Source organism: Diadema setosum, chromosome 5, assembly GCF_964275005.1.
Source record: "Diadema setosum chromosome 5, eeDiaSeto1, whole genome shotgun sequence".
NCBI classification, from domain to species: Eukaryota; Metazoa; Echinodermata; class Echinoidea; order Diadematoida; family Diadematidae; genus Diadema; species Diadema setosum.
This window is the reverse complement of record NC_092689.1, coordinates 9814573-9833561: the sequence shown is the minus strand read 5'-3', so window position 1 is coordinate 9833561 and position 18989 is coordinate 9814573. Positions and strand designations below refer to the sequence as shown.

Sequence of the window (18989 nt, the reverse complement as noted above, 5' to 3'; positions counted from 1 at the left end):
TAGCAATCACATGAGGTCTTCTCTTACAAAGAACATGACTATCATTTAGCTGTTAAGTGTGCAATAAAAGCAGAGGGTACGTATACAGGAATTAAAGGAGCGAGGCTTGCATTGGAATGAATATGGAAGGGATAGATTATACTGTACATGTATATGCCATACATTTAGCAAGTCTAATTTTTCACGAATCGGGACTTCCTGACAAATTAGAGAGTGTATAAATTCACAATCTACAGCAATGAACAGAGACATGAATGTGTGCATACCGCATTCATGTAGAGTTCAGAGCTGAAATTTGTATGTGTTGTGAAATTTGCAAATAGTAACCGACACATGAAATTCGCGAAAATGAAAACCCTGTGAAACGTATGGCATATTTAAAGTAATAAGAAATGTGCAGATGTTGTTGGAAAAGGTGGGTGTGTACTTTATGTCAGACAACTGTTGGTATCTCTGAATTATCAGCAGAGAGCTGTACACAACAATTCTGACGCAAACAGTCAACATCAGGGAAGGGACCGAAGAGTGGAAGACCGGGTATAGAGAGACCTTCTACATTCAGTGCTCATTCATATGAGCTATGGGCATAATCCGGCATGGTACATTACCATCATGTGCTTACAAAGCAGGAGCTAATGACACAGTACCTGCCCTTCTACAATATCCCTTACAGACTATAGGCCCGTTCACAAACAACGAAAATCGAAATTTCAATCGCGATCCAAATTTCGATTTTTTTTCCGACCGTTCATACACAGGGAAAAATCGCACTTCGCAGCAAGGAAAGAACGATCAGTGGCCAAACTGCGCATGCGCGAATCTTGCATGACCGAAGACTGACCCCGCAGTCCCAATAGAGTTTCGCACGCGCCAAGAACGATGGGATTAAAAATACCGATTTCCGAATCTCGATCGCGCTCACACACACGACGCTTGGCAAAATAATCGCGATTATTCTGAAAAATCGCACTAATAGTGCGAGTTGGATCGCGATAAGGATCACGGTAATTAGTGAGATTTTTCTGTCCACACTGGAAAAAATTTCGAAATTTTGATCGCGATAAGAAAATCGATTTTTAAATCGCACTTTTTCCCTTGTGTGTGAACGGGCCTTATGTGAATGAGAACTAAGAAGGACATTAATTGCATCCAGACTCAGTGTAAAGTGCTAACACCCCTCTGGCACTCAGCTGACAAATTATGGATAATGCTTTGTGAATCAGGATTGCTCTTGCGTCAGACTCTCAGTGATGTTATTGTGCTGGGAAAAAAAAAAACCCACATACAACGACAAACAAACAAAACTCCGCATCTCATGAGCTCGAAGCGCCAGGAGGACCCTAATTATCCTTTACTCGCATTGTCTGGAGGTCGTAACGAGCTCTGAGACTCGCGGAAACGACATGTTGCATCACCCTGGCTCCACCTCAGCACCCAAGTCTTTTCCCCCATTGAAGTGCTACCGTATGAGCCACGGGCGGCTCGCCCACTCGCGGGTTCGTGCCATTTCGAGACAGGGACCAAAAACAAGTTGTGATGCAGAATATGCCCTACACTGAACTTAAAGGGGAAAATGATAATGTCCACACTCAGCTGATGCTGATTTATTGTGAAGTGACTAGTAATGATCAAATAGAACAGACTTTTTGGTAGACAAACCATGTGCAACAACAAAAAAACAAACATAAAAAACCCCCCACTTTCTTTGCCAGGAATATGTCCATGAAAAGCTATACTGCAGACAACTGGAGTGTGGGACAACATACTGAGGGCAATGCCATCTCTTATATATATGTATGTATATCTATATATTGATCTATTTATTATCTATACCTACATTGTACCTATCTACATGTATCTATCTATCTATCTATCTATCTATCTATCTATCTATCTATCTATCTATCTATTCTATCATAATAAATGACATGCTCATGTGTAGCATGACATCATAAGGACCACTGTTCTTAAGTTTGGTGACCCCAAATGAAGATTTGAGTCTTCAAAGACAAGCTTTCAACTAGGTTTCATATTAACGAAGCTTCATTCCCATGCCCACGCTGGATGACTGTTGATTGTGCCTCAAAATTTGCTAGACACCAATTTCAACTGGACAGGAATAAACATTTTGAATAATGTGCACATACACATATCACTCCAAACTCTCATACTAGAAACATATAAAATTTTGCCAGTCTGCATGATCATCAGTGAAGGTTTACATAGCCAACATTCTGACAAGAAACAAAACAAAACAAACAAACAAAACAAACAAACAGACCCAAAACAGCCAGGCCCTAATTCACGAAGGTGGTACAATCTTTGTCCATGGTTTAAACCATGGACAAAGACCGTAGTTTTGTATGGGGCGCCAAGTGGCGCATGGTCTATTTCGTTACGAAATCAGTATTTTCTTCATCATTTCGTTAACGAAATGGTTACTTCGTAACGAAATAGGCCATGCAACACCAGGTGCCCCATACAAAACTACGGTCTTTGTCTATGGTTTAAACCATGGACAAAGATTGTACCACCTTGGTGAATTCGGGGCCCCAGTGTCTGTGATTGCATCATATTGTACATGTACATTATTTCATCAGTGCATGCAGCCAGCGGATTCCTTTAATCACGTTTTGTATAATTTCAAAACCGAAAGAGTAAATATTACGGAGGAAATCGTGAAAACATTTATTCAATTACTGCTACCGTCGGAATATTGATCCAAGAGGAAATAACAGTTTTTGTGGGTGAAGAAAAATAATGATTTCCTTATAACTTAGCTGAAGACACAGCAAAGGTATTATGTTTTACTCATTCTTAAAGAAAAGGAAGTTTATTCCTTACTTCAGTTCAACAGTGCTTACACTTTGGACCTCGTTCTCTTGTAAGAACATAACAGTCTTGCTTTTAATACAAACATATACACAAAGTTTTGACACAAATTGTCATAATATAGCCATTGTATATGCATAATCAACTTAACAGAGTGTGCACATGTGGTAATACACACAATGTAACATCCTGGTTCATCCTGGCTATTACTGCAGTCACTGCAAATACGTCTACATGTATATACTGCTGCCTCCCCCCCCCCCCCCCATCTTATTTAACTGCTATGACAGTAGTGTGCAGAGGATGAAAGCCATATCCCAGCTGTACACATAAAATTTCATTTCAACAAAATATTTAGCCAGGTAGCAAATAGCTTTGGCTTTTTCACATGACAACTAGATAGTTCTGAAGGTGTCTTTCAAGATGAAGAGAACAGAAACACCCTGTCAGCTGTATGTGTAACAGGAACTTCATCATCCGTAAATATAATGTATCAAACAGTTCACTTATAAAAAACAGATAATGATAATTCCTGATAGTGAGAAGGGCCGCAAGCATTTAAAAGGACATATCAAGCATAAAGTCACATCTTATGAACCAATGACTGATTAGGGTTAAAGCATCAGCCAACAGTATGCGGTTTACACACAGTACTTTTTTTTTGTTGTTTCTTGCTGTAATTCTTTCCTCACAGAATCTTTGCTTAGACTTGGGTATAAATAAACACAAATCCAAAATAAAAGGTACCAAATCAAATACCTGTAAGCATGCCACTTTGGAAAAAAAGGGGCTCTGATGTTAAGGATCTCTTCAAGCACACTGAGTTATCATTTATTGTGTGGAACAAAAAGGAGACTTAAAACTGTGAAACCAACTTAAAAGGGCTTATTGGATGAACCCAATAACTGGTCTACTCAGTGACAACATTCTATTCATTGACTATGTCAAAGTACTCAAGCTACTGTTGAGCTTTAATTCTGTGAGGTTTATCACAAACGCTTTCACTTGGACTATGGAGAAAAAAACCCGACTTGACAAATAAAAAAGATATAGCTCTACAAAGTTGTAAAAATGCTTTCAACGTTGCTAAATAATCCATGTTTTCTAATTCCAAAACTAGAAAATAGTTTTGTGCCAATGAAAATACTCCAAACCTCAAATCAACCATGCTGACCAAACATGCATATTATCAATCCTTTGGGGAATCATACGCATGCGATATGACTTTTTGTAGGTTTTGTGATAATGCAGAGTCTAATACATTGTATATACAGTAGTTTAGGACACAATAATCTCTGCTATTCTATTTGAGCAGCAGGAACAGTTTGCACAATTGGGAGAATGCATTTGCAGATATTGAACATATGCTTTCAAGGTAATAAAAAAATGTAAAATATCAAAAAGAAGTATCTATGGGATAATGCTGATGTTCGAAAATCAGAGTTTTCTGTTTTCATTGTAATACTGTAAAAGTGGAAATTTTCGCGGTGTTGAAATTTTCGCGGTGTTGAAATTTTCGCGCATCCAGAAACTAGTGCGAAAATAAAAACATGCGAATATTTTTGCTTGCCATACGTTCCTCTGCGTGATGTCTTGATTCCACGGAATTAAAAACACGCGAAACTCTTCTGACCCGGCCTAGCGCGAAAAATTAGTTGCGCGAAAATATCCACTTTTACAGTATCCCAAGTATCTTTTCCCAATAATGTCAGATCTAGCACACAAACCTGTGTGCATTCCAACTAGCTTATGCATGGACTTGTGGAAAACAAACAAACAAACAAGCACACATTCTAATGAACTATTTCTTCCTGGTGAGCAACTGCAATTAACTTGTTAATTATTATATCACTTTCAGGAGGAGGTTAGGATAGCGCATTGCAACAATGTGTCTTATTGATAACTGTAATTGGTTTGTCTTGTTGAGGGCAAATACCTGGTAAATAAACAGAACTGACACATCTGCAAACATACATCTATCTATGTACATACATGACCTCATATCAACTTTGTGGTTACACTGTGCATCAATCTTTGGTAGGAAATACATGCTCTGAATTTTCTCATGTTTTTCTGTATTGCATGCAATCCTGATTCTTATGATGTATTTTGAAGTCATTTGAGACCATGAATGAAATACAAACAAATACCAGGGATAGTACAGTAAATCACTTCTAAAAGAATTCCTTTCCCATCCTTATTTCAACATTCTATCAAACTAATAGACAATAGTCTGCATGTCATGTTTACTTGGTGTAATACCAATCACAAAGCCACAGCATGACTACCAACCACTTAAACACAAATCTAGGGGCCAAAACAACGATTACGGGCTGTCAGGCCAGACCAGTTAGACGCTACTTCATATTACCCCAGGTCGGGCAAACATAATACGGAAGCCTCACTGCCTGATGACCCTGGTCTTTTGAAATCCTATGAGGTTATTGCATGAGAGGATGCACACTTCCAAATGCAAACACACTTCATGAAATGATGGGCGATTAATGAATGTCTGAGCTAAAAATACCTCCCATCTCGATTCAGATATGACCAGACAAAAAGTCTTGTTAACGCAACAGTGTGATGCGAGCAATTACCGCTTGACCAATTTCCCGGAGTGTACACGTCCCGGCAATATATCGCTATTCACAGCCCTGTAATGACAATGCTGAGAAGGATTCAATGATGTATGACCTCATTACACCCTGTCATGGTATCCATTATTGCTTCAGGCATGCATTATGCCCCCAAAGCAAACAATGAGGATACATGGGAGTAAGTGGCCATCTCTTGATCAGTTTCTGCCAGTCTTTTAATAAAGGCACCTTTTAAGTTTTGATACTAGAATTATCAAGCCATAGAGATGTGACATCAACACGGCATACTTCCTACAGGTTGGTATCTCGATATAAGGTGTACTGTATCAGCAAGAACTGCAATACTGCAGGGGCAGGGGAGGGGGGGTTGGGGCTAGGCTATAATATGTCATAAGTGCTTTGATGCCATCGATGTCACATCACCTCATTGTCATGGTCTAATTCATTAACACAAACCGTCTCCAGCTGGTACGCAGAAGGATGTAAGTCCATGGACTTTGTACATTATCAATACCCTTCTGCTTTGTAGATGATCAAGCTATTCCACAAATGACTGTGTAGGATTCAGATTGAAAATTAAAGGGGTGTATATCATATAAGAATATAAAAACTGATCTGAAGGGATCGAGAAAAAAAAGATATAGAAAAGTACGCATTCTTTCATGTTCTATATTGTATATATCTGTCTTGTACTCTAGCTCATCACAAATTTGGTGGATGGGGGCATGCTGCTTAATGAAGTTACAAATGGTGTAGCTCACAGAAATGTTCATATGGTTCATCAAAAATGGATTTGGACACTAGCAATGAGCTTCCTGAAAATACACTTCACAGAAGTTGATTGTTAAGTACACTGCCTGCTGAGTGCCAGAAGGGGCCTAGCCCATTAGTGCTGCAAAGGAAGAAAACTGATTCTTATTTTCCAAAGACACTGCTGTTGAAAGGTCTGCAGTCATTAAATCATAAAAACATAATTATGATGTGGTCTGGGTGCTATCCCAAGGAGATGCAGATGCAATTTGGAAAACTGGTCTCAACATCCCTGTAACCATGGCAACAAAGATGATGCCCTCCTCCCCCGCCCTTCCCTCGCATGGCTCCTCACCTCCACGATGACATAGGCGGCCCTCGGTCCCACCAGACTGGCTGACAGCTCCCCCACGGGGATGTCCTGCTGGAACAGCTGCCGGTCCGAACAGGACAGCAAATGGGAGCACACGGAGTCCTGCAGAGCGGTGCAGAGAAAGAAAAGACAAAGAAACAGTGGTCAGCACATGGCCACCGCTTTACAACTTCCATTCAGTGTATGAATGGTGGCTGACTAGTTTTTGACATCTTGTTATTGTCACTCATTATCTACAATCCATGCTCTTATGACAGCATCGTCTTCTATGCACACATACAAAATTTCCACATTAAGCCTCTCAAAATCTTCAGGCACTGACAGCAGCTAGTAAAAAAAAAACAAAAAAAACTCGTGCTCAGAGAGTATGTACATGTACATGGACTCACACAATTTTCTAAATTGTTCAAATTTGTACTGAATGAAGAACAAGAAGCAACACTTGATATTTCGGTTACAAGCCCATGTCTTGGATAGTGATTAAATACTGTATAGTTTTACTGTGATTTCAAATGATACCTAGGCACCCTTGCTGGTGGAGACATTAAAAGTGCCTGAATCCTTTCTGTTCTAATATTGGCAAAATGTTCAGTATGACCTCTAGCATCGAAAGCATGGCTAAAGTTCACAGTCAATTACCCTGATCAGCCGAATCACTCTACCAAAATGGAAACTGATATGACAAAACTACTTCTGTATGGTGCATCGTTGAAAAAAAAAAGAGACCATCTGAATGTTGCACTTGATTTTAAGAATAGCATGCTGAATAAATCAGGGCATTATCAAATCCAAATGCCATGCAGCTGTCCGTTAAGTAATGGTACTATGTTTCAGGATATGAAACCACATGTCTAACCATTCCTCGTCCCAACGGCACTTCCATGGGTGGATTTACTTTTCTTTTCCTTGAAAGGACACAACATTCAAAATAACATATTTCATTGAACTTCCCAACCTTTCCAGAGTTTGCACATGGAATCTCGCAAGTAGCATTAATTCGCAATGACATTTATCCAAGCAAAAAGGATGGCGATGAAGGAAGATCCTCTTGTATTTTTCTAATTTTCATGGCCATTTCTGACTTCTCACGGCCATTTCTGACTCTTCACTGCCAGGATGTAGTGTAGTCACGTATACTACTCGCACATTTTCCATCCATGTTACATAGCCAAAGTGAGAATAAAGTAATCATTATGTCACTTCTAGCATTTTTGGATGCAGCCCAAGGGAATGTGTGACCATGTGGGAACATGTACATGACAGAAAAATCCCTAACGACCTTCCGCCACATCCACTTACCAAACTTCTTGACTCCAGTCCCCCCCCCCCCCAAAAAAAAAAAATCTTACCCGCCCACTCTTTCATCCTCTCATATTTCCCACACACACGCTGTCACACGCATATAAAGTAGAAAGGGAAAATGTGTCTCTTGTACTAAGGGATTTTCATCCCTACCTACAGTACATGGCCGCAGCCTGTACTTAGGCATGGCAACTGTATGTGGCATGAATCTTGGAGAACATGCAATAAAAGATTTCAGCAATACTGTTCTTGTTTGTGACAGGAGTCTCACTTGATTTGTTCACCCAGTTGTTCAATCATAAACAACTCTGATGAACATGTCCTTTTGATTCTATAAATCACTAAAAAGGAGTCTTCTTCCCAAATCTTCCGCAGAACCTCATCAACGTAGCATGGACACCTTGCACTGCAGAACATAAATCTTGAAAACAGTAACAAGATGTTGCGTACTCACCTTTTGCTAACAGTTACCTTGGATCTCAAGATGAAACCAATTCAACAGTGTTTACTCTTTGAAGAAAACGAGCATAGCAGTCGTCTAACTGCCTTAGCACAAATTGAAACTGACTCCACAGAGGGATGCACAACTTCTTTCTGTTTTATTTTGACAAGATGTTGTCAAGATATCCAAACATACATTATGCTCTATCTGGCTCACTTTGACGATGAGAAATATCAAATTGTAGTTCCCTGAAATCCCTCCCATCATGTCTGCACTTTGGAGTCATCTGCAAAACGGTGCAGCTTGTAAACTGTGTTGACAGCATAGTCGGCCACGGAACTCGTGAGAGATACTACTGTATTTCAAATGACACCAGCTTCTTCACATATGGAACACGGGGTATACCAATCCATCCTGTCATTAATACTTACCACTGTTGGTAGGAAGTAAGATTTGATTGTGTCTGCCGTAAGTTGCTGGTAGCATTGTCCAAAAGGCCTGTGAAAACGAATGACAGTTCATTGTTTACATAATCACAGAGAGGAAAACCAAGAACAGCAAAGGACTTCATTCAAACATACATTCCTTCATCTATCTCACTCTATACCTTTCTTGATTATTTGCCAAGCAAAATACAAACATTAATTTGCAGTCAACTACCTCCTTTCCCCTATGCAAAGGAATTACAGATTTGTGCAGAGTTAAAAGGCAAATTTACCCCCAAACACACATGGATTTGGCAAATGCAGAAAAATTACTATACCATTTTGGTAAAGTTTGACGAAAATTGCAAAATCTGTAAAAGATTTGTTATTTTTTTCATTTCAATTTAAGTCAATGCACTGCCATTGTTGGAAGTGAAGGCTATACCAAAGTGTGATGTCACGACAGCACAATGATACAATGAAAAAAAAATGAGCGAATCCACAAAAATTCCTGATTTAATCAAAATGTCACATTCCCTCGATTTGTTACTAACATTTGTTATGGTAGCAAATTTATCATTCCCCCTGCTTTCTGAAAGAGGAAAGTCAAGTGCTCTTTCATTATGCTAAAAAAAGCAAAAACAAAAACAAACAAAATATGTAGACTTCTATTTTAGATAGCTGTAGCAAAAAAAAAAAAAAAAAGCAAGTTTTTGACAGATGACAGATTGTCCATGTTCCCTCACACTTAACTGATTTGTTCATCTGATAGTTATGGATCCACAAATATGTTTGGGGGCAAATTCCTCTTTAATTTCTCATAAAAACTAAAATTTTATAGGAGACAGCTGCATTCCAAACCAAATCATTGCATTAACCTTTATATTCATTGGAGGACGACAGACCAACTGTCCTTATCCTGGATCCAGCACAACTGGTTTGATCTAGTTTGTCTTAGCTTGCACGCATGATTTGTGAACGGTGACAGTAAATCCACCTCCACCTTTTAATATAGAATACCTCAAAACACATACACACAAGGAAGTAGAAATAAGAAATTGTATACTAAATAAATGGTGAAAACAATCTAAATATCTGAAATGAATAGGACATACAAAAAGTGTGATTCCACACAATCCTTAAGTTCACTTTGCACTAAAATCTGATTTTTGACAAGAAATCAATGGGAGTAAGATGCAGCCGTGCGCATCAATTTATTGATCCTTGTAACTTCCAAGCAACACAGACTGTTAAGGGGCAAAGTGGTTACTGTAAAAGGTGTTATTTTCACAAGGATTTAATTTTTGCAAATTCTGTGAATCACCATTCGGGCACGAAATTAAGAACAAGTGAAAATACTGCAAAAGAACAGCCATTAGTGCATGTACAACAGCCACGATGTCAAGATCCCACAAACATCAACTCGCGAAAATATCTGTGACCTCCTCATTCGCAAATATATCTACACACACACACACACACACACACACACAAATGGCTTTTAAAGTATAGCTGCCTAATCGTCGGCCACAAACAAGATTTTGATATTTCTGCATACAAACCAATAAGAGAGTTGTGTTGACACTACTGTCTCTCTCGATGAGAGTACAATGGTTGTGACTAATCCTTCGATAACAATTTGATAACTTTCCTAGTTTGTGTCCAACTGTGATAAACTTTCTACCATTCGGTTTGCATGATTTTGTTCAACCACTGATATCAACTTAGAAGTGCTGCGGCACTGCACTTTCAATTCTCACATTAGGTGATAGAATGAGATGAGATGAGATACGCAGAAGAACATGTGCAGCCAGCAAATAAAATCTCTCATCTTTAACATTTTGCAAACTTATACATTTCATTTACAGTACATTAGATGTGATTTATGCATTCAACTTCTGTAAAATATTAATGTGTTTCTGCTGGAAATGGAAAAATGAATGAAAGAATGAAAGAAAGAAAGAAAGAAAGAAAGAAAGAAAGAAAGAAAGAAAGAAAGAAAGAATGAATGAATGAATCTTGAAAAACAGAAATTCATTTTTCCAACAAGAACAAAAGACTTTGTCATGATACGGTATTGAATCGTAAAGAGAAGTGAAAAATGGGTGGCATTCAGTTATTGGAGCAAATCCAGGGCTGTCAACCCAAAGTGCACCACCCTACACATGACGCACATCAATGAGAGATTGCTACATAACTACACCCACTCGTAAATTTACATTCCGTTTGTCGATGGAAGAGTGGTAATGGTTTAGGGAGGGGGTAGGACCACTATTGCTGACTAACGTCACCACTGGTCTATTACCTCAGGAGCGCCGCAAGGTGTGCAATACTCAGGTCCCGGGCTTGCCGCAGTCGCTGCCTCACCAGCTCGAACCCTCCACAAGCACCAAAGTGGTTGATCAGCTGTGCCAAGACAGAGCTCTGAAAGAAGGGAATATTATCATCAGATGATTAAACTTTTATTTCTTCGAACCTTCTTTTTATGCACTCTGTCTTCAAGACTACATTGCCAAATGAATCCTACATTTATTCCTATCTTCCACATCGATAATTCGGTGTGACAATCAGAGAAAATTACATCCTCTAGAGAAAATTGCGGGATGAAAATGCACCTAAATGGTCAATCAACTTTCTAGAAAACATACAATGTAGCTTTCAAAGCAGACAGTAAGTCAATACATTAGACAAATGGAGTATTTGTTGGCCTAATGTCCTGAGTATATACAAGGTCAAATCAAGGACTCCTTCATCTTGTGTGTGTGAAGATAAACATCTTGACTAGTGAAACCTGAAAACCTTTATAAAGAAATGGAAGAATGGTACTGACAAGTCACAATTAACCTGTTCTTAAAAGTTTCAGCCCATCAACAACGCAAAAAGAAACACCTGTGGTTTTCAAATTTATGTTCAAGCATGAAGCGAATTGATGACAGATAATTTTTATATGTATTTACTCCACACCTTGATCTACAGATATTGCCAAATGGGGAAAATATTGCGGCAACATCTTTCCTGAGACTAACTAAATGAGACTGCAGTGTTATCTTCAGAAACTACTGACAATAATGATCATAACATGATTTCCCGCGATAAATGCACACAAGAGGTTTTGTACTTCAGAAATGATATGCAATTTGGAGTTATGGTTGTTGAAACAAACATGGCTGACAAAAACAGATGATGGACAGCTAACTACATACTCCAGACGCACATGAAGACTGTCAGTACACTTTACATTGTTGCCACGGGGGCAAGTTTATGACAGTGAGACTTGTCGATCATTACAAATTGAAACATGTAAGCTTGTGCTCAATTCACCCTTCAACGATGCTGCCATCATTTTTCTTTTTTCTTTTTTTTACAAAATAAAAGTTGACTGTCCACTTCACATTAGGGGATTTTCCTCTTGTTTATGGAACATATATACAGCTGTTCAATACACATTGTTTCTTTTTCCTTTTTTTGTTTTGTTTTAGGTGTACACATCTAAATGAACTTATATGGAACTGTTGTATGAATACCTTTATGTATTATAATAATGATGGTTTGAGTATTGTTTCGTGCTATCAATACAAATGCATACATTCTGTGTGCACAAATGGACTCACATATAATGTCATAATATTTGCAGGCATGAACTCAAAGTTCTGCAACATTTCATTTTCAAACGTAACAGCAGTGGATGTCATCATCAACACAATGAGCAAATCTTTACCAAAGTCCAAACCTTTTAATACAAGACAGAGATTCAACACATTAATTATCTCCCATTGCTACATGATTATCAAGTAACAGCACTTGCACATTCCGGATGCTCTCAAACACATGCCTTGGTAAAGGGTAGCAGGTCTGAACACTCGCAATCGAAATGCTGTACATGTATTTATACTAGTGTATCTATATACAATCATATGTTGTATGATAGTAGGCATGTTTGAAATGTCTGAAAGTGCCCCATATCACTTACTTTAGAAAATGATGAGCGAGAAGACCAGGTGTCCACCTTGTTAAAACTGCAAGGAGATGAGAACAAAAAAGAGGAGCATGATGACATGATGTACTTTCCACTCTCAACACAAACCATTCAACACAACATCAAGAAAGCAGAGGCTACATTCAAAAGTCTGATATTGGGCATTACAATCTTTTCAAATCTTTCTTGAAAAAAAGTATTTAAAAAAACCAAACACATACACACAACTAGACATGCACATGTTTTTCCTGTGATTTTCATTTAACTTTCACTCAAATCACATATGGGACACAAATCAATCATAAAAACTGTGTGACATATAAGCTGTATTTTACATACTCAATACGAACCCTCCAGTACACATTCATTCAATCTGTACCATTCTTTGACAGAAAAAAAAATCCATAAATCACTCACAACTCATTCTTAACTCTGAACTTAAAAACTGAAATGGGCAATCTAATTTTAATAAAATTATCATAACATAATTTGAATGAAAATCTCATGTAAAGTCCCCCTTCCTCCACGATAGCACTAAGTATTTAATTTCTCAAATCTCACTCATCACTCCTATAATATTTTGATCTCCCATATACAAACAAATAAAGTAACAAACAAAAGCTGAAGAATTTTCTATACTTATAAGATTCAAAGGTTGATTCTTTTAATGGTTTTTATAGACAATGGTAATTTGCAATGTCAGAAGGACTTGAGTGCCAATGGCAATTATCACATTTATGTTTCTCTTCCATTCCTTTTTGGATTACTTTGAAGGTGACGCAAACTGTTTTTCTGATGCGACGTATCATGTGACAGGTTTTCTGAATGATTGAATGCAGAATGCACGTGACTGACTGCTGGTCTATTCAAATTCACCTTGCATGTGGTTCTGATCATCAACTAGATTTAATCAGAAATTTGATAGCATGCCAAAACTTAAACTTGCATGATCAAACAAATTATATTTCATGGAACCATCTTTCTCAAATCATATTTATGACATCAGATCCATTTGAACACTAGAAAATCTCACTTACTCTAACATTTGTTTCAGCTACTGTTTTTTTTTTTCTAATTACAATTACCCCTCTGAAACCACTTGCAATATTCCTTTATCATTATGAAGGATTTTTTTTTTTTTTTTTGGTAGAGCTTATTGTCATTTCAAAATCTTCAATTTAAAGAAAAATATAGTTATCACAGCTTGATGTTCAGAACAGATTCTTATATTAATGGTATCAGGGAGATGCTACAAATATAGCCAGTCATTGACAAATATTTGAATATGTTGTAGAGATATACCAGTAAGTTACTGACAGTATTGTATTATCAGTACAGTCAATACTTAAACAAGATACAATGGTATGCGCCAATGCAGGACTCACAGTCTGGACAATGGATTTCATGTAATCTTATATCTACCAAAGATAAAGACAGGACAGATACTGGTAGATAAAACAGTGCCACGGTTCCCCATTCAATGGTAACCTTCTTTTACTCCACATGTGTAATGTACTAGTAACTGGTTGGAACTTCAGATGTCCTTATGAACAAGGTAAGCAAACTAAGATTTTGAAAGGCACAAGGGTTGAGTGCAAACTACCTGCTAGCATCATTGTGTACAAAGTGCATCCAATGATGCAAACACAGGAATAAACACATCTGCACCCCACCTACTCATTGTGATGTAAAACAAGATATTTTTGCAGCATGAATTTTTTGCAAATTGCACTGGCATTCCATGCATTTAGTGTGGACAAGACCTTTTGCATGCATCTTGATTTTGCATATCTTGGCTCCTGTGAAATTCAAGAAATTAAAATGCACGCGAACATTTCTGATTTTAAAGTACATCCCTTGCCTGTGCAATCATAAGGGGGCATTCCACAAGTGATGAAGATGTAGCAACAACAGCACCAATAAGTGAGTACATGAAACTACTCTAGGTTCCTACTTAAGTTGATTGGCACAGTCCAAACACTGAAAATTCAATGGATACATTAATGAAATGTTTGTGTCCTATAGATAGAAAAGTGCTAAAAGTACATCTTTCAATTACAAATTTCATCAAAATGATGATCTTGCCGATTTGTTGTGAGGCAATGAAAGAGAAAAATACATGGGCACTGTATTACGCTGGAATTTTCGCTCTCTTCAGTTCTTTCAAGTTACCTTCAGAGTTGACTCATCCCCTTACAGAATTATCAAATTTTGACAGACCTTGTATCCAGGACCTACCAGATCCCAATATGGCAATGACTTCTTTACAGGACAAGTTCACCTTCATAAACATCAGGACTGAGAGAATGCAGCAATATGAGTAGAACTCTTTCTAATGGCAGGGGGAATAATATTACCCATAACATACGTTGGTAACGAGTCAAGGGAATGTGTACTTTTTTCAAAAGATGAAATTTTGTGAAATTCTCTAAAATATTTTCCTTATATATTGTTGTATGCATGTGACATCATACAAGATGTACACTGCGGTAGTCTTCTCATCCAGCGGTTACTGCACAAAAACTTCAAAAATTCATAACTTTTGAACGGATTGTCCGATTTCCCTCAAACTTTCAATGATGTGTTCTACTAATATTGCTACATTCTTTAAATCCTTATGTTTGAAGGTGAACTTGTCCTTTAAATGACACTGAAAGAGACAAGGGTGGGGATTCAATGCTAGTGTGTGTTGCTAAAGTGATGACCCATCACATTCATGCTCCTCTCCTACATTTGTCCAATGCCTCCCCCCCCCAAAAAAAAAAAGAATTATAAAGAATATGGCAAGTTTACCCTTATTAAAAATTCTCATGATAAAAAGGTAGAAGTACAGCAAGAGATCATTTCATTTTCAGAGAAATCACACAAATACTGACTTAAATTGTGTCTATGTAGATGTAACCTTATCATGCAATGTGGCTTTGAAAGGGCATCTCATATCAGTTGTCATGGACATTTGGCCATGACCACTCTTGTGAAAGAGTTATCTGTTTTGCATGCATGACGATTTGAAAATAGTCATCAATTTGTTTGGGGTGGGGTGTTCGTAGAGGAAAAACGATGCCCTTGGAACTGATAAGTAACAAGTGGAATGATAGATTTCTTTCGAGAAAATGTTTAGTTGAGTATGTTGTGTGAGAAACCAACAGAACTACACGTGTACACCTGCAAGTGAGCAGAGTCAAAAGACACAAGAAGTATCCTTGTTTCCAGATCTTTATGGATGGCATGCATTTGATGACTCACTTGAAACTGTGTCAATGTCAATTACACCTCACTTTCTTTTTTTTCTAGAGGAAAATATGTATTTGCTCATCTTCCTTTTGTCATCTTTCTCATTTCTGATCAAATTTTTGATTTTCAACAAATCATGCAGATATATCTCAGTTCCATAACTGAGGACAACGGACTCTATTTCAGTAAATTCGTTGGAATGGCATCATTGTTTCCACATTCAGAAAAACAAATGTATATAATATGCTGTAAAGTTAATTTCCTTTTTTTTATCAGTGCCTCAGACACTATGAAAAACAACTGGACTCTCAATTTCAGCTGTATTTCTTCCTGTATATGTTTTCTCAACCAAATCCACGCTCTAAAGTCTGTGATTGCTAACTGGTGTTTTTTGTCTGGCTCTTTTATCCCCTCACTTCAGTAAATGCTGAGCCACTCACTGTTCTGTTGTGGCACGTAAATGCTAAAACATCACTACAAGAAGGGGTTTTCATCCGTTCGGGCCTGGATGAATTTTTGCGAAGTTTCCAGCGCTGCATTGTTATTTAAGAGCGAGCGCCGGAGACATGCCGCACAAAAGGTAATTCTGAAAACATTCCAACATGCACAGTGATGTTACCGGCACAGAGAGGGCTGGAACCGGCTTATTCTGGGATTATTTGTTCTAGGAATCTATTGAATTTTTTTCCACCCACTGTTTGCTCCATACTGTAGTGAATATGAAAAGTCCCGGTGGTAAAAAAAAGAGCAGTGGCTCCTCTATTCGGAATTTCAACATCCCCCTCCTTCTCTCTCCCTCTCTCTCTTTGTGTATGTGTCTTTCTCTCCCTCTTTGCCTCTCTCTCCATTACTAAACATATGTGTGTGGGTTTTTTTTTTCTACCAGGTTTTGTTCTGTTTTGTTTTCATTCTCATGAACACATCATTGTAATGGCATACAACCTTTACAATGCTTGTTATCACTCACCAGCTCTGTACAATACAAAAATATATTACAAATGTGACTTGTCACAACAACAATACAGCCAGAGTTAATGTTGCTTTGTATGAATTCAATTTCACGGCACTTCCTCTAGAAAGCATGTACATCTGCTACAGTACATATACAGCTGTACAGTGTACAATATATGTAATCGGTATCCAACATTTGTCCAAACTCATCCACCCTCGATGACCGGTCCGACTCGTTACCTCAAATCCTGCAAAAGCCCTCCCAAGCACAAGTTTCCAACCTTTGATGCATTATTCAACATTTTACATGTGAAATGTGTAGATGGTACACTAAAATGATGCAATAATTTGTGTGTGTGCACACTGACTCAGCCTGTCAGTGCAAGTGCATGTAGCTACAACGTGTACAATGTACAGTTACACATGTAACTAGCATGCTGGAAATCAATGCACTAATTCAAGCAGTGTGACACTAACCAAATCGCTATGCTAAGTTGTAGCACAATCAACACTACACGACTTTGGCAGTGAAACATTGCCTGATAGAAGAAGAATCACGCCATCAGAAAAGTGACGAAATTTTACCAAAAGTTGCTACATAACTGTACTAAATGCCACCCTAAACATTATCATAAGAGATGCACAACTCATGATTTTTTTCTCACACTTCGGGTAAAATGGCTGTCGCAGTTTAGAGTGTGAACTAGAAAACCAGAAAAAAAAAAAACACAGAGCATTTGTCATGTGACTTCAGAATGTTTACAGTACTCCTGAAGCCACAGGTGAAGTGCGCAGCCTCCATTGGGTAACTATTACGTCAATTGCGTACAGCAAACTGCCGAGCCAACCGTGCACGGCACAGTCTGGTGGCAAAAACTCACAATTTTCTCTAGTGCCATAACATCCTCATTTTTTTTTGTTGCAGTATGAATGGAAAGGTCAAGCATTGCTTTTCTGAACGTCCACAAAAATGGGTCAATTATGCGTAAAAGCGATAAAGGAATATGTCTTTTTAGCTCATGTTACTAAGTGGATGGATAAGATTGTCAGTACCTCACATTTTTCTGATAATAATCCATTCAAACTTGGCGTCATTTTCAATACTGACACTGAGATATCCATTCAGTTAAGTTTGAAATTTCTATCATCTCCATTTCATTTCACAAACTTTTATTTTTTTCACTCTAAACTTGGGCAACTGATCTATAACTGTGTTTGGATGAGTTGTTACTGATCTATTTTGCTTTCGTTTTGTTGTAAAACAAAAACCCACACACATTTGCAAGACACACTCACAAACAAAAAGGGCCGAAAACGAGGAAGAAACTCACAAATCATATTTCAGAATATGCTGCAATCTTTCACTTTTTGTATCTTTGCCAGGGATTTGCACTTTCTGGAATCATGTGACCCGGCCACAACAGAAACCAGAAAATGTTTCCAAAAACATGTCACATTTCCCGCCTTTTTTAATATAATTCCCAATAAAGGGGGCTAAGGAAGTTAAAGATATTGTTTTCACTCAGTTTATCACATTGCCAACTCACTGTCACTTGACTCACTTGAGAAGAAAAGATATGACTAATGAAATCTTCCATAAATTGTATACCTTGTAGATAACCTATGAATACCATGCAATGAACATTAGAAAAGGGAAGAATAACTTTAGGAAGTGAAAGTGATGACTGGCTGTTCCGTATAGATAAAGAATGTATATTCGCATACAGTAGTTTTCCACACAAGAGTAAACATACTCAATTTAATTTCTATTATTTTAATTAATGTGAAATACAATTGAATATATTCTCTTCACTTAAAATGGATACACTCTGCACGTCCATGCCGTAATAAATCATAATCATCACAGAGCACTTGAAAATATTTCAAATGACAAATTCTCGGAGCAGTGTTGGGACTCATCAGCAGATTTTCAGTTTTTACTGGTCTTTTTGTATGTTTGAAGTGGGGGTAGTGACTACTGCATGCTAAGGATTGTTACATGTGTGAAGAAGAAGCATACTGTTACTAGAGATACTGTGCAATTTTATTATTTTCAAATTTAAAAATCCACAAGATTGAATGATTGTGGAGGGTAAGTTAGTCTCAC

At 37.8% G+C, this 18989-nt stretch overlaps 1 protein-coding gene across 1 annotated transcript in view; it reads right to left on the bottom strand.

Moving 5' to 3' along the window:
* LOC140229069 (uncharacterized) overlaps positions 1 to 18989 on the bottom strand; it is a 69865-nt gene that overhangs the window by 10133 nt on the left and 40743 nt on the right. Inside the window, exons 5-8 of the mRNA XM_072309329.1 lie at positions 12692 to 12737; positions 11027 to 11145; positions 8728 to 8794; positions 6535 to 6654 (exon numbers count right to left, since the gene is read on the bottom strand). Coding sequence (XP_072165430.1) covers positions 6535 to 6654; positions 8728 to 8794; positions 11027 to 11145; positions 12692 to 12737 — 352 coding nt within the window. The remainder of the gene's footprint in view (positions 1 to 6534; positions 6655 to 8727; positions 8795 to 11026; positions 11146 to 12691; positions 12738 to 18989) is intronic.